Genomic DNA, 24,883 nt, shown 5'->3' with positions numbered 1-24,883 from the left:
TAAAATGTGGTTTTGTAAGTGATCACGTAACTGTGCTTATGTATTATTATTAGGCTACACACTGAAGAATAGCTGTAAAGGGACATTGCCTTCCTCTTATAAAATAGTTCAAAAACAAAATATATAAATAGCTATATCTGAATATGGAATAATATATACATATATAGAGAGAATAAAGTTAATGTAGCAAAATATAAACATTTGGTGAATTTGAGTAACAAGTAAAGGGGAATTCTCAGTACTATTCTTGCAACTTTTCTGCAAATTTGAAGTATTTCAAAATAAAGCTAAAAAGGGGGAAATACCTAATTTCAGAATATTAACAAAATTCAATGCAAATATGGAAAAATATATTGATACATATAGTCCATGAAATGTGCAACATATGAATTGAAAATCAAGGAAGGGGGTGGCCAGCATTTAGCATAGAGGTTAAGACATTGCTTGGGATGCCCATATCTAATATTGGAATGTGTGTGTTCAAGTCCAGCTCCACCCCTATTCCAGTTGCCTGCTAATGCATACCTTGGGGAGGTAGCAGGTGATGGCTCAATAAGTTGGGTCCCTGCCATGCATGTGGCAGATATTGACTGAGTTTTCAGCTCCTGGCTTTGGGATTTAGCCCTGAGATTGCAGGCATCTGGGTAGTGAACTAACAGATGGGTGATATCTCTTCATCTGTCTATCTCTGTTTTTCTCTGTCTCTCTGCCTTTCAAATAAATAAAATTAATTTAAAAATTTTCAAATCATGAGATATTTTAATACAAAATTGTTAAACTATTCTCTGAGGTATGCCCCATATATATAAAAAAAATGTGAAATACCTTCATAGAAAAAACTGTCCTGTACTGAAAGACATTATAAAAGATCTATGTAAATAAAAAAAATACCATGTTCATGGGTAAGAAGATTCAGTATTTGTGAAGACGTCATTTCTTCCTAATTGATCTAGAGTTGCACATCCATAAAGCAACTGTTACCTACATGTGGCTATTTAATTTTTTAAATTAAAATTTCCATTGCCAAGTTTTGCTAGCCATACTTTCAAGTGTTCAATATAGTGAACACTACTCTGTCAATCTGTGTAGTTTTAGACTCTCTCCGTCATCAGAGAAAGTTCTCAGTGCTGATCTAGAGAGTCAAATCAATGCTAGGTAAAAAAAAAAAAAAAGTCAATTTTTGCCTGGAACACAACATCTTATTCTCAGTTTCTCAAAGGGCCAAATATAGCTAAGGTAGTCCTCCTGCAAGAGGAAATTGTAGAGGGCCTTGCCCTACAAAGACATTAGCCTTCTTATAAAACCATATCAAGTCTGGTTTCTGTACAGAGACATTAGGTCAATGGAACAAAACAGATCTAGAAAGTTCAGTAATAGAACCATTCATTTATAGAAACTTGATATATAGACAGCTGGCATTGCAGATTATGGAAAATGGATTTATTATGCATTATCATAATTCGTTATCCATGTGGGAAAGAAAGCAGATTCTTAGATCACATTTGAAAAAATGGAATTCCATATGGCTTAAATACTTTCATATAAAAGGAAATGATTAAATTCATTTAGGAAAATATAGATCTTCATGACTTTGCACTAGGGAAGTTTCTAAAGTTCTCATAATAAAGGAATTGAGGGGCCAGTGCTGTGGCATAGTGGGTAAAGCCACTGCCTGGAGTGCCGGCATCCCATATGGGCACCGGTTCTAGTCCCGGCTGTTCCTCTTCCAATCCAGCTCTCTGCTATGGTATGGGAAAGCAGTACAAGATGGTCCAAGTCTTGGACCCCTGTACCCGTGTGGGAAGATCCAGAGGAAGCTCCTGGCTCCTGGCTTCAGATCAGCGCAGCTCCAGCTGTTGTGGCCAGCTGGGGAGTGAGCCAGCGGGTGGAAGACCTCTCTCTCTGCCTCTCCTTCTCTCTGTGTAACTCTGACTTTCAAATAAATAAATAAATCTTTAAAAATATTAATAAAGGAATTGATGAGTAACTGCAGTTTATCAAAAAGACACCATAAAATTGAAAGCCAAGTCATAAACTTGGATAATATAGTTGTAAAACTTAAAACCGACAAACCAAAAGTAAGTATCCAGTGTATAAAAATAACTTATAGTAACTGTGTAAGACAAAGGTAAACAAAATAATAAAAGAGCTAAAATATTTTAGAGAAGTAGAACTACAAATACCCCATAAGCAAAAAGTTGATCAATCTTCTTTATCTGGGAACTGTAAATCATGATTGCCAAACAGCTGGTGGGCCAAAAAATCTAAAGTATCGCAAGAACTGTCAAGGAGATGAAACAACTCTCAACCATGCTGGAGTTAGTGTGAATGGAAATGCTTCTGCAAACTATGACATCACCTATAGAAGATGTAGCAGCACAGTCCCTAAAAAGAAGTCCATTTGTATGAATTATTCTTTAGGTTATCTTAGGGACAGGCATTGTGGCGTAGCAGGTTAAACTGCTGCCTGTGATTCTGGCATCCCAATTAAGTGCTAGTTTGAGCCCCAGCTGGTCCACTGCTGCTCCAGCTCCTGCTAATGCACCTGGGAAAGCAGAGGAGGCTCAAGTTCTTGGGCCCCTTCTACCATTTGGGAGGCCAGGATGGAATTCCTGGCCTCTGGCTTTGGTCTGGCCTAGCCCTGGCCATTGTGGGCCATTTGGGGAGTGAACCAGTGGGTGGAAGATCCGTCTTGCCTTCTCTATATAACTCTGCCTTTGAGACGAATAAATAAATCATTTTTTTTTGACAGGCAGAGTTAGACAATGAGTGAGAGAGAGAGAGACAGAGAGAAAGGTCTTCCTTTCTATGTTAGTTCACTCCCCAAGTGGCTGCTACGGCTGGGGCACTGCGGCCATTGCAGTGCGCTGATCTGAAGCCAAAAGCCAGGTGCTTCCTCCTGGTCTCCCATGGGGTGCAGGGCCCAAGCACTTGGGCCATCCTCCACTGCACTCCCAGGCCACAGCAGAGAGCTAGACTGGAAGAGGAGCAACCGGGACAGAATCCGGAGCCCCAACCGGGACTAGAACCCGGGGTGCTAGCGCTGCAGGCAGAGGATTAGCCTATTGAGCCGCGGCGCCGGCCCAAATAAATCATTTTTTAAAATGCAGTGTTAAAGGCCCACAGAAATGTTCAAAACATCACTACTTGTTATGGGGTAGAGGGTCCTAGAACTAACCCAGATAGCCATTAAGAGTAGGTAAAAATTAGCCAATGTACACATTGGAATATCACCCAGAAGAGAAAATTAACTCAAATCTATGAACAAATATCGAGAACATAATGTTGAGTTTGAACAAAATGACAGAATTTATTGTTATAAATTATATTAATATTATATTAATATAACAATATATATTAATTATAAAATATAATTATTATAAATTATTATAAATTATATCAGAATTATAAAACATCATTTTACTAAGTTTCAAAATACTTGCAAACCTAAACTATATGTTATTTAGGGATATAGTAACATATATAATAAATGTATAAAGATCGTTTCTCAGCCTTTTGGCTAAGATCAAGTGTAATAAATGCATAAAGAAAATCAGGAAAAAGACTAACACTAAATTCAAATGATGGTTAACTTTGTGGGAGAAGGAAGAGGAATGTGATTTGGAAGAGCACATAAAAGGCTTCAATGAACTGATAATATTCTTTTTCTTAACCTATGTCATAGATCTACAGAAATGTATTACTTTTATTCATTCAGCTGTACTTATGTTAATATATATTCGTGTGTGTGTGTGTGTGTGTGTGTGTGTGTGTAACTTTATATACAAATTGTTGCCCTCCTTCTCCCCTTTACTTTGTTCCTTTGTATAATCAAATATAGTAACATAGTGGGGTAATCTCTGGATAAAGTTATCTGAAAATGTAGAGGCTACAGCAAGGGCAGAGTAGGCCCAGTCAGACGGAATAAATCACCTTCAGAAGGCCTCTTCGGCTCTTTTCCCATCTTCCCCCTGCACCAGCAACTCCACAGACTTAAGAGCCTGGGATGAGCCTTCTAAGGAAAAATTAAACAGCAAAGAGATTAGACCTTTTTGGGTCTCCAAAGAAAAGGCTGGCTCTGAAGTCTGTTAGATAAGTTCTAACCCATGATTAGGAGGGTTATCATCACATATATGAGAAAAATTCCAGTATGAAAGGGAGAGAACATTCAAAAAAGTAAATAAATTTGGTCATAACAGATACAATTCGTGGAGCCAGGAGAACAACAAATAGATACATAGTCATATCTATAGTTGCTCTTTGGTATCTCTGAGAGTTTAGGACCCCCCCCCCAAAAAAAGATACCCAATTCTAAAGATGGCACTGTGGCACAGCAGGTTAATACCCTGGCCTGAAGTGCCGGCATCCCATATGGGCACCGGTTGAAGACCTGGCTGCTCCACTTCTGATCCAGCTCTCTGCTATGGTCTGGGAAAGCAGTGGAGGGTGGCCCAAGTCCTTGGGCCCCTGCACCCACATGGGAGACCCGGAAGAAGCTCCTGGCCCCGGATCAGCGCAGCTCTGGCCGTTGCCACCAACTGGAGAGTGAACCAGCAAATGAAAGACCTCTCTCTCTCTGCCTCTCCTTCTCTCTCTGTGTAACTCTGACTTTCAAATAAATAAATAAGTCTTGAAAGAAAGAGAGAGAGAGAGAGGAAGAAAGGAAGGAAAGGAGGGAGGGAGGAAGGAAGGATTCTGCAAAGGAAGCAAAGACACCAGAAAAGTCTGACACTTAGAAAAAACATTGCAAGGAGTTTGATGTATTTGTTGTAACATTTGGGAAGAGGTAGCAATAGGAACAAATACAAGACAGCAAAGTAAATGTAAATACAAAACAAGTTTATTAAATTCAGGATAAATAAAAACATGAAAAAATCTACTTGGCTCTGAGGCAAAATTGTGTGTTTATGATATAAGCCAAATATTACTTTAACCATTGTGATACAACTATATTTGGAAGTGAGGGCAGAGGATGGGATGTGCTTGCTTTAAATGAATTCTTTTCTTTTAAGATTTATTTTATTTATTTGAAAGCATTACAGGGAGAGAGGGAGAGGGAGAGATCTTCCATCTGCAGGTTCGCATCCCAAATGACTACAACAACCGGGGCTGGGCCAGGCTGAAGCCAGAGCCAGTTTTTATCCGGGCCTCTCAGGTGGCTGCAGGGGCCCAAGCAGTTGGGCACTCCTCTGCTGCTCTCCCAGGCGCATTAGCAATGAGCTGAATCGGAAGCAGAGCAGCCGGGACTGGAACCGCTGCCCATATGGGATACCAATGATGTAGGCGTTGGCTTAACCCGCCATGCCACAGCGCTGACCCCTAAATGAATTCTGATGTGATCATTAAATGGGACATATTAATTATTTAACCACTAAAACGTCTCATCTTTTAGCTAAAATAGTTAAAATAACATTTTAAAAGTTATTACCTAAGAGTGATTGAGGCAGCCATTGGACTCATCCAAGATTTCATATTCAGAAGCAGGAAACTCAGTGAAACTTGCAAGGGCCAAGTAGAGGGAAAAAGTAACACACATATGTATAGTAGTTATTCCCTTGCATGTTACTATGGAGCCGTGCCATTTCAACGGCTTGGAACGGGTCCAGGCACACATTCGTATAACAGTCTCTAAGTAATGACGAATTTAACCTCTCCCTTTCCCAGTTTTGCACACTCCTGAGGGCACACCTGACCCACGGGCGGTTAATCAGAATGCCATACCCAGCCTCATACACGGTCCCCTGGAGAACACTAATCGGAAGCGCTGGCTATTAAAGCCGCCCCGCGTGGGGCGCCGACGCCTGCATGGATAAACAGCCTCAGGCACGTCACGAACCGAGTCACGAACCGAGCCGCCACCGCACAGCCGCCTACGTCAGGTGTCGGAGCTGGGCGTGACAGCCAGCAATCGCTGAGGGGTCTCCATGAAGCACACCATCCAAAGGATGACACGCAGGCGGAGCCCCACGCACAAACACAGGGGCACACTCAGAGCGTTGCGCCCCACAATCCTAGCTCGCCTCTCGAGGGCCGGCCTCAGGACCCGGGCCCCAGCCTAGCAGCCACCAGCAGGCCGCGTGGGCACCCGCTTGTTTCCCCTTTCCGTCGGCGGCCGCCACGCTGAGCCTACAACTCCCAGCAGTCTCCGCGCCTCCTTTCCGGGCCCTTCCCACATTTCCCAGAGGCCTCCAGGCACGAAGGGCTCTTGACAGCGCCAGTCACTCGCCGGCTCATCCCTACCAGGCTGAGTGCCTGCCTCCGCCGCCGTCGGCGGCAGCCTCTGCGCCCGTGGACCTGCTCTTAGGTGCGGGGCGTGCCCTGGGCTGCGACAGGCGCATCCCCGGGCTTGGCGCCGCTGACCTCGGGGAGTGGTGGTTCTCTGCGCTGCCTGAGGATGGTGAGCGTGAACTCGAGCGGCCGCGGGCCCCGGTCGGGGTAGCTGTGGACCCGGCGGGGCATGGGCATGTGATTGGGAGAGCTGAGGACGCGGCCAGGCTGCCGGGGCCCGAGAGTCCTGCTCTCTACGTCCCCCCCAGGGTCGGCACGGGTGGGGCGAGGTTGAGGTCGTGTGGTGGTAATTAGATACGGGGCTCGGTTTTTGGCGGAGGCGGCCCCGCGCACCCCTGTCCTCCCCTCCGCAGGGACCCAGCTGCGGAGAAAAAAATAAAACAAGGAGGAAGCCAGGGATGGGAGTTTAGGAGGGCAGCCGTAAGGGTGGCCTCTGAGGTGCTGGAAGAGCTGCGAACCTAGACGTTCTCTGCGTAGGCACGGGGGAGTCGGGGCCGGGCGTCGTCATAAAGGCTGGGTTCTGAGCAGGCGTCAGTAAAGGCCAGGTGTCTCACACCCCCACCCTCCGTCCCTCCTTTTCCCCAAGGAAGGCTGTTCTGGAGAGAGAGGAGAACCAGTGCTGCACGTCTGAAAAGTAAAGGTGAGCTTGTGTTTCCTCTTCCTTCTGTGAAAACATGGACAAGTCTGATGTCCTCCTGAATTGTCCTGTCCAAGAAGCATCCTTGATCTAGCCCTAAGTCTGCCTCCCACCTGAATGTCACAGGTTCAGGGCATCGATCCCACTCCCCAGTGCAGCTGCCGTATCTGTCTACTTAGTTATGTAACCGTTTTTGCAAATCATTCAGTTAATCCTGTTGGCTCTTTTTACTAAGCATTCATATGGTATAGAAATAAAATCTGCAGGATTATACTAAACCGTTATTTTAGACAGTGATTTGTTACAGGCTGATATACCTACTTGCAGTTACTTACCACATATTCTTACTCTTCTGCACAGAGTCGAGTTAGACAACAAGGTAAAGTAGATGGCTTAACGAGGACTTTGTTTTTTGAGGCTTTTCGGAATAGGGATGTATTTGAGCAGAGAACTCTGTTCCAACAAGGATAGAGATTCCCTCTGCTCTTCCAACCTCAATTCATAATGGGATTTTTGTTTTAGTAGCTAGGCAACAAGAATTTCAGGGCACATTTTTGTGTGGTATATGAGAAGCAATATGATACAGAGTAAGAATACGACTTGAATACTTGTTTTAAAATCATAGCCTTGACACTTGCTAGGTGTGTGAGCTTGGGTAGTTTGCTGAGCCTCCTTTTGCCATAGAGTAAAATCCTTTTTTTAAAAAAAAAAAAAAAAAGATTTACTTATTTATTTGAAAGTCAGAGTTACACAGAGAGAGGAGAGGCAGAGAGAGAGGGAGAGAGGTCTTCCATCTGATGGTTCACTCCCCAATTGGCTGCATCGGCTGGAGCTGCGCTGATCCGAAGCCAGGAGCCAGGAGCTTCTTCCAGGTCTCCCATGTGGGTACAGGGGCCCAAGGACTTGGGCCATCTTCTACTGCTTTCCCAGGCCATAGCAGAGAGCTGGATCGGAAGTGGAGCAGCCAGGTCTTGAACCGGTGCCCATATGAGATGCCGGCACTTCAGGCCAGGGTATTAACCTGCTGTGCCACAGTGCCAGCCCCAGTAGAGTAAAATCCTTAGAGCAGTGCCCACTCAGTAAATATTACCTGCTCTTACGATATGGTGATTCTGGATCATTCTCCTTCAGTTTTCTGTAGACCCAGAACCATGACAATGTGAAATTAATTTTGTTGGCACTTGTAGATAAGAAAATGAAGCCAAATGTCAAAGCTGCATAAAGAATTTCTTGATTCTCAATCATTTGCCTTCATTTACAGGCTTCCAGAAGCAACAAGCCATTTGAAATTATATACAGATTGGTGAATACATCTGCTGTGTATTCAACTGTACACAATTTACACTCAATAATATGGAAATGATCAGACTGATAGAATAACATTCAGCTAAAGATTCAGTCATAAGCAAAAATGATTAGGATGTAATGCTAGACTGTATAGTTATAAACAAGAATTCTCAACAGATTATTCAATTATATGTGAACCACATTCATATTTTAATTTGAAGGAAGTTTGCAAGGATTATATCTAAACTGATTTGTTAATGGAGAAGAGGTAGAACCATATTTATTGAACATCAGTTTGTACCACATTGCAGTTTCTTTTGCATACATTGATTGACTTTGACTTGAAATGCCACATACCTGCATCGAGATCATTCACCGAAGAACCTTGGTGGTGAAAGTGTCTCATTCCATTGGTAGGATGCAGCAGAAGGATGGTCAAGAGCAGTTACATGTTAGGCATTGACTTCAGCTCCTTGATTCCCTTGTTTGCTCTCAGTTACAAACATGTTTGCTTTTCTCGTACTAGCTGAAAACATACAGAATTATCTTAATCAATTTAAGGGAGACAAAGGACTCCTACCTAGTAATGAGTTTTATTTTTCTTCTGTGCTTATAAGAAGTACACATAATCTGCATCTGATTTAACAAAGTGTCCAAGTATGAATAGCCTTTTAACATGACAAGGACCAGAATAACACATCAACAGGTAAAACAGCCATTTGGAATTACTTTTTTGGAAGTTTAAGATTAATTTGCAGATGTAGGCAATGCTATCTGGAGTTAAGGTATCACACAAAACAAAAAAACAGTTTGAGGGACAAATTTTTAATAACAAAATTAAGATGTTACTATAAATATTCACATGCTTTTCATTGGACATGGTAATAAGATTGAGCCTCTGTTAACATTTTCTGTTTCTCATTTTATCAGAGCAGAATTTTTGAACTGGTTTTATGATACAGAATGATATCTCTTTGATTGTTAACTGCTGAGGTTGGCCAGTCATTATCACCTTTTGTTCTGTGAAACTTGTTGAGAATATTGTTATTTAAAAAGAATTGCATTCGTTAGACTAAGTTCTGAAATGTATAAATTAGTATTATTAGTAGTATTTAAACATGACTTGTAGAAAATCTCAAAGAATACAAAACTTTCGGAATTAATAAATGTGTTTAGCAAGAGCACAGGATTCAAAATTGGCATAAAAAGGCAGTCACTAGGCTAATCCTCTGCCTTGTAACACCAGCACACCAGGTTCTAGTCCCGGTCGGGGCGCCGGATTCTGTCCCGGTTGCCCCTCTTCCAGGCCAGCTCTCCGCTGTGGCCAGGGAGTGCAGTGGAGGATGGCCCAAGTCCTTGGGCCCTGCACCCCATGGGAGACCAGGAGAAGCACCTAGCTCCTGCCATCGGATCAGCGCGGTGCACCGGCTGCAGCGCGCCAGCCACAGCGGCCATTGGAGGGTGAACCAATGGCAAAGGAAGACCTTTCTCTCTGTCTCTCTCTCTCTCACTGTCCACTCTGCCTATCAAAAAAATTAAAAAAAAAAAAAGGCAGTCACTGTTTGTACTAAAGTTGAATTTCAAAAAATAGTGCCTTTCCAATAAAAACCCAAAAAGTGAAATACTTAGAGATATAGCTAACAAATTATGTGCAGGATCTATATACAGAAAGCTATAAAATACTGATCAAAGAAATCAAAGCTCTAAATAAGTACATTTTTGTGTAGATTTTTGTTCATAGTTTGGAGCATTCAAGACTGAAAATGTCAGTTTTTTCCAATGTGGGGTCTGTAGACTCAGGTCAACCTCAAAATAACAGCAATCTTTTTTATGGATGTCAGCAAGTTGGTTGTAAGATTTTATGGAAAGATAGAGAAAAACAGCTAATACAATTTAAAAAAAATGGAGGATTCACTTAATTAATTCCAAGACTTACTGTAAAGCTACAGTAATCAAGACAACATATTGGTGAAAACAATAGACATACTGAGGGGTGGAAAAATGCATGTCATGGAAAAAGTATGCATGGATTTAAAAAAAAATTTTGTACCAAAATAAACTTGTCATTTAATTCCATTTTCCATGAACTTTTTAACATACCCTCATATAGATAAATAGAACAGAATACAGACCACAGACAGAGACTCACACGTAATTTTTAATGATGACGCAAAGGCAATTTAGTGGAGAAAGGACAATATTTTCAACAAATGGTGCTGAGATAACTGAAAATCCACATGCAGAAGGAAAAAAGAACGAAAAGAACTTTGACACACACACACCTTACCAAAAAATTAATTCAAAACATACTACTGACCTAAAGTTACAAGAAAACATTATAAGCGTCTAGGAAAAAAATTATGGGTGTGTCAGTAAATTTGGTATTTTATAGAATATCTACTAGTTTGGATTTCCCTACTGTTTTCTCATGATTAGATTGAAGTTACAGATTTTGGGGGGAAGAACACCTCACAAGCAGTGTGTTCGCAGCACATCATATCAGGAGGTACAACATTGTTGGTGATGTTAATTGTGATGACATGGTTCAGGTGGTATCTGCCTGGCTTCCCCAATGTAAGGTTACTGTTTTTTGTAATTAATAAATATTTAGAGGCTATATAGATACATTGTTTCTCATTAAGGTTTCATTCATTAATTTTAGCATCCATTAGTGGATCTTATCTGCAACAGTGATTACTGGGATACACTAGTGATGATTATTTTCCACATTGATTCTACATTTAGTAATTGAAATTCTTTTGTAAAGAATTGTTGTGTGTCCCTTCTCCATTTTGTTAATCATTTACATTTGTATGAGTGTATAGCTATTTATTCATTATATAATAATGTATAACTTATTTAATAAATATTACATATATCCCAATATTACGGTTATGTTTATTTGTCAGTCAAACTGTTCCTGCTCTTTCATGTTCACTCCCGTGTCCTTTGGACACGTTCCACCACATCATCATCATCGTCGTCGTCGTCATCATTTTGTGGAATCAACCGCTTCTCTAAGAAACCAATGTCCTTTTACTGGGGAACAGCATTTAAGAACTAAGGTCTGGGCTGTAAATATGCTCATTGCTACTGAGGTATCCCTGTTTCCAGCTTCTCTTAGCAGATAAAACTAGGAAATATATGCATGAATACTAACCTACATGTACATACATAATTATATTTATTTCTGTATCCATACCTATCTATGTATCTATGTAAAAAAATGAGATTATTCTGATACTCCTGACTTCAATCTAAAACAGGGTTCATTCTAGCATTCACTTTTAGCTTACTTTAACTTCTTTCCCCAGTGAGAAACATGGCTCTCAATATCTACAGAAAACTTCTTTTGTTCAACCAAAGTATACATTTGGTTTCACAACTGCTAACCCAGTGAGAAACAAATAATAGCAGGTAGATACAGTATACATTTATTTTTGTCGTGAGTCTTGTAGCATCCAAACAAAACACTGTTTTCTAAAGTTATTTAGATTGAGTCTTTTCTTGTCCATCTCCTTCATTGTGATTGCCACTCTGTGAGTCAGGTGCATTGCCATCTGCATGCCAGCTTGAGATCCCCTGACATCATGGTTAATTTTTTAAAATTTATATGCAATAAAGAATTTTATATACAATAAAATGTATTCTTTGTGTTGTACAGGCCTATGTTTTTTGACAGATACATAGAGTTATATATTTACTACCACAATATAAAACAGAACAGTTTAACTCACTGCCAAGATTCCCTTTACTGCCCCTTTATAGTAAACTACACTATCCTTAACCCTTGGCTACCACTGATCTGCTTTTTAATTCCTGGCGTTTTGTTTTTATCCCATGGCATATAAATGGAATTATGTAAAATGTAGACTTTGGGGTCTGGCTTCTTTCACTTAGGAAAATGCATTCTAAATTCATTCCTATTGTTGCATGAATCAAAAGTCCATTCCTTCAGTTGCTGAGTCATTTTCAGTTGTATGAATATTACATAGTTTGTTTATCCATTTCTCTATTGAAGGACATCTGAGTATTTCCAGTTTTTTTTGTGATGAATAAAGCTTCTGTACATATTCACTGTAGATTTTTGTGTGAATGAGGAGACTTGCTAAATTATATGGTATTGTATATGTTTAATTTTATAAGAAACTACCAAAGTATTTTTACAAAGTGGCTGTATATTTGCATTCCCACCATCAGTGTATTTGGGGCAGTATTATTTATGCCTGACATTTTTGTCTAAAAAACATTAGATACAAATGAGACTGATATAACCAGATAATCCAGCATCTATTTGGTTTTTCATTTAGAAAAAGCAGGAAGAATAATTTTCAGAGGAAGAGAAGGAATATTAGAATCCAGAAATATTATAATATATTACCTAAAATAACCAGTTTTCAACAAAGTTTTAAGACATGACCTATAGACAAGAATAAGAGCCCGCAAGCACTAGAATATGGTGGACCAGATGTTGATTTAGCAGACAAGGATTAAAACAACTATTATTAATATGTTCAAAGAAATAAAGAAACCCATTGTAAAAGAATTGTAAGAAAGTATGATGATAATGATACATCAAATATTGAATGTTAGTAAAGTTAAACAATTCAAATAATTGAAAGAAGAAATTCACTACAGGGTATCAACAGCTAATTAAAATTGGCAGAGAAAAGAACCAGTGAACTTTAAGATGGATCAATATAGACTAGACTAAACTGAAGGCTACAATGAATGAACAAGTAATAATTTTAAAAAGTCTCACAGATATGTGCATGTGGAATAGCATTAAACATAAAAACATACACTTAATGAGTATGTCAGAGCAGTAAAATATTTGAGGAAATAATGGCTGAAAAATTCCTAATTTTGTTGAAAATTTTTAATTCTGCATATTTATGAACCCCATTTAATTCCAAGTCAGATAAACACAAAAATAAATAGGTATATCATATTCATCCTTTGGAAAGACAGCACAAAGGGAAACACTTGAAAGAAGCACTTTGTAAAACAACCCATCAAATAGAAAATAAAGTATAACTGACTTCTCAACAGAAACAGCTGAGATCAGAAGGCAGCAGGATGATACATTGAAAGTGCTGAGAGACAGAATCCAGTGCCCAGCCGGGACTAGACCCCAGGGTGCCAGCACCGCAGGCAGAGGATTAGCCTAGTGAGCTGCAGTGCCAGTTGTTCCTCTTCCAGTCCAGCTCTCTGCTGTGGCCCGGGAGGGCAGTGGAGGATGGCCCAAGTGCTTGGGCCCCTGCGCCCACATGGGAGACCAGGAGGAAGCACCTGGCTCCTGGCTTCGGATCAGCGAAGTGTGCCAGCCGTAGCAGCCATATTGGGGGGTGAACCAACGGAAGGAAGACCTTTCTCTCTGCCTCTGTCTAACTCTGCCTGTCAAAAAAAAAAAAAAAAAAAAAAGTGCTGAGAGAAAAAAGTCTCAACTAGGAGTCCCATATCCAGCAAAACTATCTTCTAATACTGAATAAAATAAAGACATTTCTGGATAAAAAGCTGAATGAATTCCTAGCAGAACTTCCTAACAAAGAATACTGAAAGAAATTCTTCAGGCGAAAGGAAGTTAAAACAGACAATGTAGTAAACTGGAAACACACACACAGGAATAGCCACATTCTAATTACTGGAACATGTTACTGTTTCTTTAAGGGACTCCCGCCCCCAGAGGCTTTGCTGATAAAACTAAATTAGGGATCTTCAGATAGGAGATTATTCATGATTACCTGGTGGTGGGCTCTCAGTGTAATCACAAGTCCTTTCAAAGCAAAACAAGAAAGCCCAAAGAGGAAGAAAGCCATGTGATGATGGAGAGGGAACAAATGATTCAGGGCCATGAGCCAAAGAATGAGGATGGTACCTGGAACCTGGCAAAGGTGAGGAAATGAATTTGCCCCTTTAAGGAAGACGCCCTGTAACAAATTGATATTTCCTTGTGAGACCCATTTGAGACTTCTCATGTCCAGAATTGTAAAAGAATACATTTCTGTTACATTAAGTCATTAAATATGTGGTAAGAATAGAAAAACAGGGGCTGGCACTGTGGTATAGCGGGTAAAGCCACCACCTTGCAACACCAGCCTCCCACATAGGTGCCAGTTTTAGTCCTGGCTGCTCCATTTCCAATCTAGCTCTATGGCCTGGGAAAGCAGTGGAAGATGGCCCAAGTCCTTGGGCTCCTGTGCCTGCGTGGGAAACCCAGGAGAAGCTCTAGGTTCCTGGCTTCGGATTGGCCCAGCTCTGGCATTTGTGGCCATTCAGGGAAGTGATGGCATTCATTCTCTCCCTCTCTGTAACTGTGCCTTTCAAACAAACAAACAAAAAAGTAAATGAAACAATCAACAAAACTGAAAAACCTTTAGGTAGATGGACCAAGAAAAAGAAGACTTCTAAAATCATGAATGAACATCACTACCAACCTTACAAAATTAAAATGATGAGATCATTATAAACAACTGATGGCAAGTATATGCAACTACTAAATCACACAGACAAATTCCTAGGAGTACAGAAGCTATCAAACTGAATAATATGAGGGGTCTTCAAAGGATCATGAAAAAATACATATTGCAAAATCCTTATGAATGGATTTCAAACACTTTTTGTGCCAAAATAAACATGCCTTTTATTGTACTTTCCATGAGCTTTCTGAAGTCCCTCATATAAAATCTGAACAGACCTATAAGTAAAGAGAATAATTTTTAAGTCTTTGGCACTGAGATACCCTCAAACTTCCATGGCTAAAGAAGAAATCATAGTAATCCTTCACAACTTTTCTGGGAAATTTCCCAATTAATCTATGAATCCAGCTGGTTTTTTTTTTTAAGATTTATTTATTTGAAAGAGTTACAGAGAGAGAGAGAGAGAGAGAGAGAAGTATTCTGTCCACTGGTTCACTCCACAGATGGCTGCAACGGCTGGAGCTGCACTGATCTGAAGCCAGGAGCCAGGAGCCAGGAGCCAGGAGTTCTTCCAGGTCTCCCACACAGGTGCAGGAGTCCAAGGACTTGGGCCATCTTCTACTGCTTTCCCAGGACACAGCAGAGAGTTGGATCAGAAGAGGAACAGCTGGCACTCGAACTGGCACCCATATAGGATGCTGGCACTTCAGACCAGGGCTTTAACCCACTGCGCCACAGTGCTGGCCCCTAAATTCAGTGTTTTTTTTTAAGATTTATTTTATTTATTTGAAAGAAAGAGTTGCAGAGAGAGAGAGAAGAGACAGAGAGAACTTCCATTTGCTGGTTTACTCCCCATATGGCTGCAACAGCCAGGGCTGGGCCAGGCTCAAGCTAGGAGCCAGGAACTTCTGGGTCTTCCACGTGAGTGCAGCAACCCAAGGCCTTGGGTCATCTGCTGCTGCTTTTCCCAGGTGCGTTAGCAGGGGGCTGGATTGGAAGTGGAGCAGCCGGAACACAAACCTGCGCCCAGCTTCAACTGTAGCTGGAGACCAGTGCAGATATTTAGGGCAGGGAATCAACAAATGGGATCTCCCTCTCACTCACTCTCAAATTAAAAACAAAAGTGGTAATTTATCATGAAAATTAAAATGTTTGTGTGAGAGTAAGCACGAACCACAAACAAAAAAATTGAAAAATATCATATTCAGCATATGACATATCCAAAATATACAAAGAATTTTCACAACTTGATAGGAAAATCTCAATAACTAAGGTTTTAATGTTGAACTATCTGAATAATGTGTAAGTGATTTAAATAGATTTGGACAGAAATTGATAAACCTCAAAACCATTACACATGTGAAGGAAGTAAGACACAAAAGGCCATAGATTATGATTCCATTTGTATGGAATACCCAGAAAAGGTATCTATGTAGAAATAAATTAGCAGTTGCCAGAGTGTAGAGTTAGAAACATTACAGTCGTGTGAGGTTTCTTTTGAGGGTACTGAAATGTTTTAAAATGAGATCATGTGTGATTGTTATAGTGCAGTGAGTTAAGCCACTGCCTGAGACACCTGCATCCCCTATCAGAGTGCCAATTTGAGTCCTAGCTACTCTGCTTCCAACCCCCCACTGCTAAGGTAGCCTGGGAGGCAGAAGATGATGACTCAAGTGCTTGAACCTCTGCTATCCATGTGGAGACCAAGATGGAGTTCCAGAAGTCTAGCTTAGGCCTGGCTGTGACCTAGCTATTGCCTGCATTTAGAGCCTGAACCAGTGGGTGTAAGATCCATCTCTCTCTCTCTATCTCCCTCTCTCCCTCCCTCCCTCCCATCCCTCTTCTCCTGTGTGTGTGGGGTGGGGGGGGGAGAGGGGATGTATAAGTCTGCCTTTGAAATAAGCATTTTAGACTAAATAAATCAGTAAAAGAAATTACATGTGAAATTAGTAAATACTTTGAAGTAAATGAAAACAAAAACAATATAACTCAAATGGTAGGATTAAGGGAAAGTGCTCAGAGGGAAATCTAAGCTGTAAATACCTACCTTTAAAAAGAAGAATGAGGGCCGGCGCCGCGCCTCACTTTGCTAATCCTCCACCTGCGGCGCCGGCACCCCGGGTTCTAGTCCCAATTGGGGCGCCGGATTGTGTCCCGGTTGCCCCTCTTCCAGGCCAGCTCTCTGCTGTGGCCCAGGAAGGCAGTGGAGGATGGCCCAAGTCCATGGGCCCTGCACCCGCGTGGGAGACCAGAAGGAAACACCTGGCTCTTGGCATCAGATCGGCGCAGCACGCCGGCCGTAGCAGCCATTTTGGGGGTGAACCAACAGAAAGGAAAACTTTTCTTTCTGTCTCTCTCTCTCACTGGCTAACTCTGCCTGTCAAAAAAAAAAAAAAAAAAAAAAAAAAAAAAAAAAAAAGAAGGAGGAGGAGGAGGAGGAGAAGAAGAAGAATGCGGGCTGGTGCTGTGGCATAGCAGGTAAAGCCGTCACCTGCAGTGCCTGCATCCCATATGGGCGCCGGTTCAAGTCCCAGCTGCTCCGCTTCTGATCCAGCTCTCTGCTATGGCCTGGAAAGCAGCACAAGATGGCCCACGTCTTTGGGCCCTTGCACCCGCGTGGGAGACCCAGAAGAAGATCCTGTGTTCCTGACTTCAGATCAGCCCAACTCCGGCCATTGTGGCCATTTGGGGAGTGAACCAGCAGATGGAAGACCTCTCTCTGCCTGTGCCTTTTTGTAACTCTGCCTTTCAAATAAATAAATGAATCTTAAAAAAAAAAAAAAAGAATAAGGAATGCTGCTTGTGGTATGCAGAAAAGCAGCATATGTATCTTCCCAAAGTCAGGCCTTCAGTTCACTCACTCTGTATGCCCTGACATTTCCCTCAGCCCCTTTAATTTTCACCCATTTCTGCCCCCCATGAATAGCTCCCTGCAAAATTCCTCTTGCTCAGTGGCCAACTTCGAGCAACTTTGCTCAAAGAACAGCCTTGGCAGGAACAGGTATTAAGTATGCAGAGCTCCAAAGTCAAAAGGTTGTTTGCAGAGGCTGGCGGGTGGGTGGATCAGGAGTTGGTGATGAGGAGGTTTGTCTAGGAAGTGGCTGCTCCAGAACCATGTGGACTGAGGCTCTGCTCCCCTCAGCCATCATCTTCTACCTGGACATCCAGGCAGGGATCTTGGAAATGATAATGGAAGGAGACCAAGAAAAATTACTATGCACAGAAGCTGCATCTGCACAGGGGTTTCTGTGCCTGGGCCAAGTGAGCCTGGATAATATGCTGCAGCTGGTATCTGATGCAATAGGACAGAGTGTGGTCATCACAAGGAACCAGACTATCAACAGCAGGAACTGGGCCAGTGCAAGGGTTTTTGCAGCCAGCTATCACCACCACCATTGGCTATGCCAATGTGGCACCAAAGACTACTGCTAGGTGTCTCTTCTGTGGTCCCTTGGGCTGCTGTTCTGCCTCATGTGGGTCAACACCTTGGGCAAGTTCTTCCAGGGATGTGCCAATAGCCCAGGCCAGTTCCTCACCAGGAAAGACATGAGTCTGTGGGTGGCACAGATAATATACATGGCCGTCTTCAAGGTGTAGAGCTTCCTAGTTCATCTGGTGATCCCACCCTTCATGTTCATGGTGACTGAATATGAGTGCCCCTACCAGTCGATTGCCTCTACTACTCCTTCATCACCATCTCCACCATCAGCTTCCGTGACTTTGTGGCTGATGTGAACCTTAGCACCAATTACCATACTACTATGGTACATACTACTGTGTACAGCTCTGGATCTACTTGAGGCTGGCCTTGCCATCTCCTCTTGGTCAACTTTAAGGTAGAAATGTTTGTAGAAATCCACAAAGCCATTAAAAAAAACGCAGCAAGGGGCTGGCACCGTGGCAGAGCAGGTAAAGCCACTGCCTGCTGTGCTGGCATCCCATATGGGCACTGGTTCAAGTCCCGGCTGTTCCTCTTCTGATCCAGCTCCCTGCTATGTCCTGAGAAGGCAGTAGAAGATGGCCCAAGTCCTGGGGCTCTTGCACCCTTGTGGGAGACCCAGAAGAAGCTCTTGGCTCCTGGCTTCGGCTTAGCTCAGCTCCAGCTGTTACAGCCATTTGGGGAATGAACCAGCAGAAAGAAGACCATTCTCTCTGTCTCTCCCTCTCTCTGTAACTGTCTCTCAAACAAATAAATAAAATCTTTAAAAAAAAAGTAACAGAAAGACCAAAAATGTCAATGTCTTCAGCTTTCCGTCCAAAAGGAAGGAGACCTTCAACAATATTGTCAAGCACATAGGGGAGAAGGCAATGAAGATATGCAGTAGTGGGAAGAGGGTCCTGGGACCAAGACCTGGGCTCAGACTTCAAGAGGGTTGGCACTCCCCCATTCCCTGGCGCCCCTCGTGGTCTTTTCCAAGAACTAAGTGCCCAATTTTGAGGTCTTTCCCTTCCTTCTGGGGTGTCCTATAGTCACTGGGGCCCCTGGTGGGGCCCATTCCTGGCTCTGAGAGTGGGAGGCCAGTTATCTGCCTTACCTCCATTCTCACAAACTAAATACTACCAATCAAATGTGTCATAAGCTCAGGACAGTCTCCGTTCACGTAGCTGTACCCTGGCATTGGGGAGCTATCTGTCGTGAGCATGGCTGGTGTATTTGATGAGTGGAAAACACGTGATTAGAACTGACCCTGAGGAAAACCTGCACCTGCATGGGCCTTTGCCCTGTCATTTGGTTGAATGGGAGGAGGAGTGAGTGGCAAAGCACGGAACACAGGAAACTGGGACTCCTGGGGCTGGAAGCCAGGAAGCTCAGGAGTGAGGCTCAGCTCTGGCCAACTCTGCCCTCACTCTTCCAGCTCCTTGTCAAAATTCATGTCCCACCTCCTGGCCTACCACTGTCCTGCTGTTTCCTCATTTTCTGTACACTGAATAAGGCTCTCACTGCCTTTCTTCCTCACCTACCAGCCCCACTGGGCCCAGCGGGATGAGGCTGAACTGCTCTTGGCTCACAAATGGGGAATGGCCCACGCTCTCTCCAGCTATTATTTGTTAGGTGAATTAAGCTCCCTCCTCCAGCTGTTCTCTCTCTCTCTGTGTGTGTGTGTGTGTGTCTCTGTATCCATACATTTGTGTGTAAGCCCTTGCTCATGTGTGTTTAAGAAAGCAAAGGATTCGGGCTGGGAAATAAAACTGAAACTATACATGACTGTTTCAGGTGAGGGGTGGGCAGAACATGCCACTGCCCAAGTTCTTGAGTTCTCAATCATGCTTACCCTAGGAACAACCACTCTGCCTTGTCTTTTTTTTTTTTTTTAAGTGAACTGATGTTTTTACTTTACTTGAAATCCATTATTAATTTGGTAAAGAGGGTCCTGAGAATTGGGATGTCCAGTGTTCACCTTCCTGCCCCCCTCCCTAGCTCAATGGGGCCTTTCTTGGTGACTCCAGTCAAGGTCATGATGTGACCAGCAAAATCCTCATGCAGAATTGAGGAGGGCCTACTGACTGGCAGGTGAGCACAAGTGGGGAGGGCACCCGTGGCATCTAGCTGGATGCTGGGCAGGAGTGAGTCACACTCTCAGGCTCACACCCTCTCTCCTTACAGCCTCCCTGTACTCTCTGCTCTTCAGCCGTGGAGGCGCATGGGGTCATAACTCCCCCTAGCAACATGTGAAAAGAGTGATGGGCATGTGTCCACACTTCCATTCAGTGGTTGCAGAGTCTGCCCGCCTGACACAGGAATGGAGAGGAGCATTTGTGTCATTTTATATGACATGTTTTTATGAGTCAATTTTGTTACATGTCCTCAAATCACACACTGTATGAAGATACCTTCTGGGGCCAATGCTGTGGCACAGTGGGTTAATGCCCTGGCCTGAAGCGCCAGCATCCCATATGGGCACTGGTTCGAGACCCGGCTGCTCCACTTCCAATCCAGCTCTCTGCTATGGCCTGGGAGAAGATGGCCCAAGTCCTTGGGCCCCTACACCCAGGTGGGAGACCTAGAAGAAGCTCCTGGCTCCTGGCTTTGGATCGGCACAGCTCCAGCCATTGTGGCCAATTGGGAAGTAAACCATTGGATGGAAGACCTCTCTCTCTCTCTCTCTCTCTGCCTCTCCTCTCTCTGAATAACTCTTGACTTTCAAATAAATAAATAAATCTTAAAAAAAAAAAAAAGATACCTTCTGCTGCTTTTCCCAGGCCATTGGCAGGGAGCTGGATTGGAAGTGGAGCAAACAGTACACAAACTGATGCACACATGGGATGACAGTATCACGGGTGGCGGCTTTACCCATGATGCCACAGCACCAACCTAAACTTTATTTTAAATAAAGGTCCAGGCCGGCGCAGCAGCTCACCAGGCTAATCCTCGGCCTGCGGCGCCAGCACCCCAGGTTCTAGTCCCAGTCGGGGCACCAGATTCTGTCCCAGTTGCTCCTCTTTCAGTCCAGCTCTCTGCTGTGGTCTGGGAAGGCAGTGGAGGATGGCCCAAGTGCTTGGGCCCTGCACCCACATGGGAGACCAGGAGGAAGCGCCTGGCTCCTGGCTTCAGATCGGCGCAGCACTTGGGGGGTGAACCAACAGAAAAAGGAAGATCTTTCTCTCTCTCTCTCTCTTTCTCTCTCTCTCTCAATGTCTAACTCTGGATGTCAAAAAATAAATAAATAAATAAATAAAATAAAAAATAAAGGCCCAAATAGTAAATAGTCTAGGCTTTAGGGCCATAAAATCTCCATTATAACTATTCAACTTGGCTGCATAGCTTTCTGAAAGTAGTCATAGACAAGAGTAAGCAAATGGGCATGATTGTGTTTCACTGGAACTGTGTTTACAGAACTACATGGGTGGGCCAATTTTGTTTCATGAACCATCTGGTCTCTCCTGTCTTTTGTCTTCAAGTTTGGGGAGGCCAGAAAGGCCTGCGGCCATGAAGATGGTCAGCTCTAAATCATGTGCTTCTTTTTGAATGGTGAGATTTAAGGAAGGAGCATCTATTCTGGGCAGTTATGAATCCAAGCCTCAGACTTAGAAGCATTCTTGTCATAGGACTGGCCCAAAACTCTCTTGTTGACAGGACCAGCACTGTGACATAGCAGGTAAAGCTGCCACCTGCAGCGCTGGGATCCCATATGGGCAACAGTTCGAGCCCTGGCTGCTCCACTTCTGATCCAGCTCTCTGCTGTAGCCTGGAAAAGCAGTAGAAGATGGCCCAAGTCCTTGGGCCCCTGCATCCTCATGGGAGACCTGGAAGAAGCTCCTGGCTCCTGGCTTCAGATCGGCCCAGCTCCAGCTGTTGCAGGCATTTGGAGAGTGAACCAGTGGATGGGAGACCTCTCTATCTCTCTCTCTTTGCCTCTGTCTCTCTGTAACTCTGCCTTTCATATAAATAAATAAATAAATCTTAAAAAAAAAAAAAAAAAAAAACTCTTGGGGCCGGCGCTGTGGCGTAGCAGGTACAGCCACCACCTGCAGTGAGTCCCGGCAGCTCCATTTCCGAGCCAGCTCTGCTATGACCTGGGTAAGCAGTAGAAGATGGCCCAAGTCTCTGGGTCCTTAAACCCGCGTGGGAGACCTGAAAGAAGCTTCTGGCTTCAGATCGACGCAGCTCCAGCCATTATGGGCAATTGGGGAGTGAACCAGTGGATGGAACACTTTCTCTCTCTCCCTCTCTCCCTCCCTTCTTCCTCCTCTCTCTCTCTCCTTCTCTCTCTGTGTAGCTCTTTAAAATAAATAAAATAAATCTTTTTTTTTTAAATCTCTCTTAATGAAGTGCTGGACATGAATGCTAACTCAGGAATACTGCCTCGTGTCCATCCCTATAGAGCATGTTTCCTTGGTGTGGTGAGGATGTCTATGGGGAAGGTGAGGGAAGTGTTTGGGGAAGACATTTGTAATCAAGAATTGAGAATAAAAAGATTATTCATTTATATATTTTGATTTCATTGTCTCATTTTTTCTTGCCCAATTCAGGCTTCTCAGAACTTTGCTTCTCCAGGAGAAATCTTAAGGAAGACCAACCAATTCTTTTGATTCTAAAATCATGGCCCATGTAAGTTGTTGTTTTTTGCTTCTTGTTTTTTTTTTTTTAATATATTTTTTAAAATATTGTTATTTATGGGCTGGGGCTGTGGCACAGTGGGTTAACGCCCTGGCCTGAAGAACCGGCATCCCATATGGGTGCCAATTCTGGTCCCAGCTGCTCCTCTTCAGATCCAGCTCTCTGCTATGGCCTGCGAAAGCAGTACAAGATGGCCCAAGTCCTTGGGCCCCTGCACCCATGTGGGAGACCCGGAAGAAGCTCCTGGCTCCTGGCTTCGGATCGGCGCAGCTCTGTTGTTGGGGCCATCTGGGGAGTGAACCAGCGAATGGAAGACCTCTCTCTCTGTCTCTACCTGTCTCTGTAACTCTGCCTTTCAAATAAATAAAATAAATCTTTAAAAATATATTTTTATTTATTTATTTGAAAGGCAGAGTTACAGAGAGGCAGAGAGAGAGAGAGAGAGAGAGAGGTTATCCATCTGCTGGTTCACTTCCCAAATGGCTGCAACAGTCAGAGCTATGCCAATCCAACGCCAGGAGCTAGAAGCTTCTTCCTGGTCTTCCACGTGGGTACAGGGGCTCAGGCACTTGGGCTGTCTTGTACTGCTTTCTCAGGCCATAGCAGAGAGCTGGATTGGAAGTGGAGCAGCCAGGACACGACTTGGTGCTCATATGGGATGCTGGCATTGCAAGACCCTCTGTACCACAATGCCAGCCCCACCCTGGTTTATTCTACAGCAGTATCTTTTATCTCAGAATCAAGAAAGGTATACAATACTTATAAGAAAATCATGCAGATGCATAAATGTTACATCATTATGTTCTCCCAGAATTAGAGAAGGCTTAAGAGGTATTTGTCCAATGTAAGTGTTTTACTTTCTGAACTCTGTTATTAAATTTGGTATATCCATAAGATTACTGTCATATAGCTGAGAAAATAATTTATAACAGAATTTGTGAAAACAAGGAAAAATTTATAAAATGACATAATGATGAACTTAAGGCTTAAATTTTCTAATGTTATGCAAATCCCTTATTTTAAGATTTTTTATACAGTATTTAAGAAAAAAATCCATGATTTATTTTTTTTATTTTTTTACAGGCAGAGTGGACAGTGAGAGAGAGAGACAGAGAGAAAGGTCTTCCTTTGCCGTTGGTTCACCCTCCAATGGCCGCCCCGGCCGGCGCGCTGTGGCTGGCGCACCGTGCTGATCCGATGGCAGGAGCCAGGTGCTTCTCCTGGTCTCCCATGGGGTGCAGGGCCCAAGCACTTGGGCCATCCTCCACTGCACTCCCGGGCCACAGCAGAGAGCTGGCCTGGAAGAGGGGCAACCGGGACAGAATCCGGCGCCCTGACTGGGACTAGAACCCAGTGTGCCGGCGCCTCAAGGCAGAGGATTAGCTTAGTGAGTCACGGCGCCGGCGGCTCAAGTCCTTGTGCCCCTGCACGTGGGAGGCCCAGATGCAGTTCCTGGCTCCTGGCTTTGGCCACGCCCAGCCCTAGCCATTGTGGACACTTGAGGAATGAACCAGCAGATGGAAGCGCTCTCTATGTGTGTGTCTCTCTCCCTGCAACACTGCCTTTGAAATAAATCTTTAAAAAAAAAAGTGAGGTGACTATCTCAGAACACCAGTTTCCCTACTGTGTCCTACCTTTGTCATACGCCTTCAGCCCCAACCCAGTTTGGTCTAGTTCCCCTTCCTGCAGTGAAATCTTTCACCTCCTCTTCTCCTTTCTTAAGTCAAGGTTTTGTAATTTCGCCATTAACCTGTTGCTTTATGGTTTCAGGCACTGGTGATGTTCAGGGATGTGGCTGTCGAGTTCTCTCAGGAGGAATGGGAGTGCCTGGACACTTCTCAGAGGAACTTGTACAGAGATGTGATGTTGGAGAATTACCGTAACCTTGTCTCACTGGGTAAGGTCATCCACCTCGAATAACATAGACTCTGCTCTCTGCAATGGTAGCTTTCATTTCCTTGAATTCAGGACAGGTTTTTCAGAGACTAGCTGGATTTCGTATCTGTTTCTCAGGGATGAACTGAACTTTGCTGGCTTGTAAATGATACTCCTATTAAATACTTTCCTTCTTCACCACACTTAGTGATCTTTGTGAAACATTTATCTACTCCTGTAATTGGCTTTCTTAATGACTAAGAGATTGGATTTGAATGCTGAGACATTTACCGAAAAGTCAATGCCAAGAAAATCAGG

At 43.3% G+C, this 24,883-nt stretch overlaps 1 protein-coding gene, 1 long non-coding RNA gene and 1 pseudogene across 5 annotated transcripts in view; 2 read left to right on the top strand and 1 right to left on the bottom strand.

Annotated features, from left to right (window-relative positions):
• Positions 1-3,285: 3,285 nt before the first annotated feature.
• Positions 3,286-24,883, bottom strand: part of LOC149120802 (uncharacterized) — a 35,032-nt gene continuing 13,434 nt past the window's right edge. Inside the window, exons 2-3 of one of the 2 annotated variants that reach the window (XR_016224784.1) lie at positions 8,570-8,738; positions 3,286-4,015 (exon numbers count right to left, since the gene is read on the bottom strand). This is a non-coding gene — a long non-coding RNA (uncharacterized LOC149120802). Of the gene's footprint in view, positions 4,016-7,619; positions 8,061-8,569; positions 8,739-24,883 lie in introns of those variants that run through there. The other variant, XR_016224783.1, reaches the window with a different exon arrangement.
• LOC100347307 (uncharacterized) overlaps positions 6,172-24,883 on the top strand; it is a 29,296-nt gene continuing 10,584 nt past the window's right edge. The window contains exons 1-4 of one of the 3 annotated variants that reach the window (XM_002711482.6): positions 6,172-6,397; positions 6,879-6,928; positions 22,603-22,681; positions 24,461-24,587. In XM_002711482.6, the coding sequence (XP_002711528.3) occupies positions 22,673-22,681; positions 24,461-24,587 (136 nt within the window). In that variant the 5' untranslated portion in view covers positions 6,172-6,397; positions 6,879-6,928; positions 22,603-22,672. Of the gene's footprint in view, positions 6,398-6,874; positions 6,929-8,186; positions 11,097-22,602; positions 22,682-24,460; positions 24,588-24,883 lie in introns of those variants that run through there. The other 2 variants (XM_008257228.5, XR_016224760.1) reach the window with 2 other exon arrangements.
• Positions 17,625-18,611, top strand: LOC149120803 (potassium channel subfamily K member 5 pseudogene; annotated as a pseudogene).

This window comes from Oryctolagus cuniculus, chromosome 18 (assembly GCF_051225735.1).
Source record: "Oryctolagus cuniculus isolate XC-2025 breed Fujian yellow rabbit chromosome 18, ASM5122573v1, whole genome shotgun sequence".
Lineage (NCBI taxonomy): Eukaryota > Metazoa > Chordata > Mammalia > Lagomorpha > Leporidae > Oryctolagus > Oryctolagus cuniculus.
Note: the sequence above shows the minus strand (reverse complement) of the source record. Positions and strands in the feature narration are given on the sequence as shown.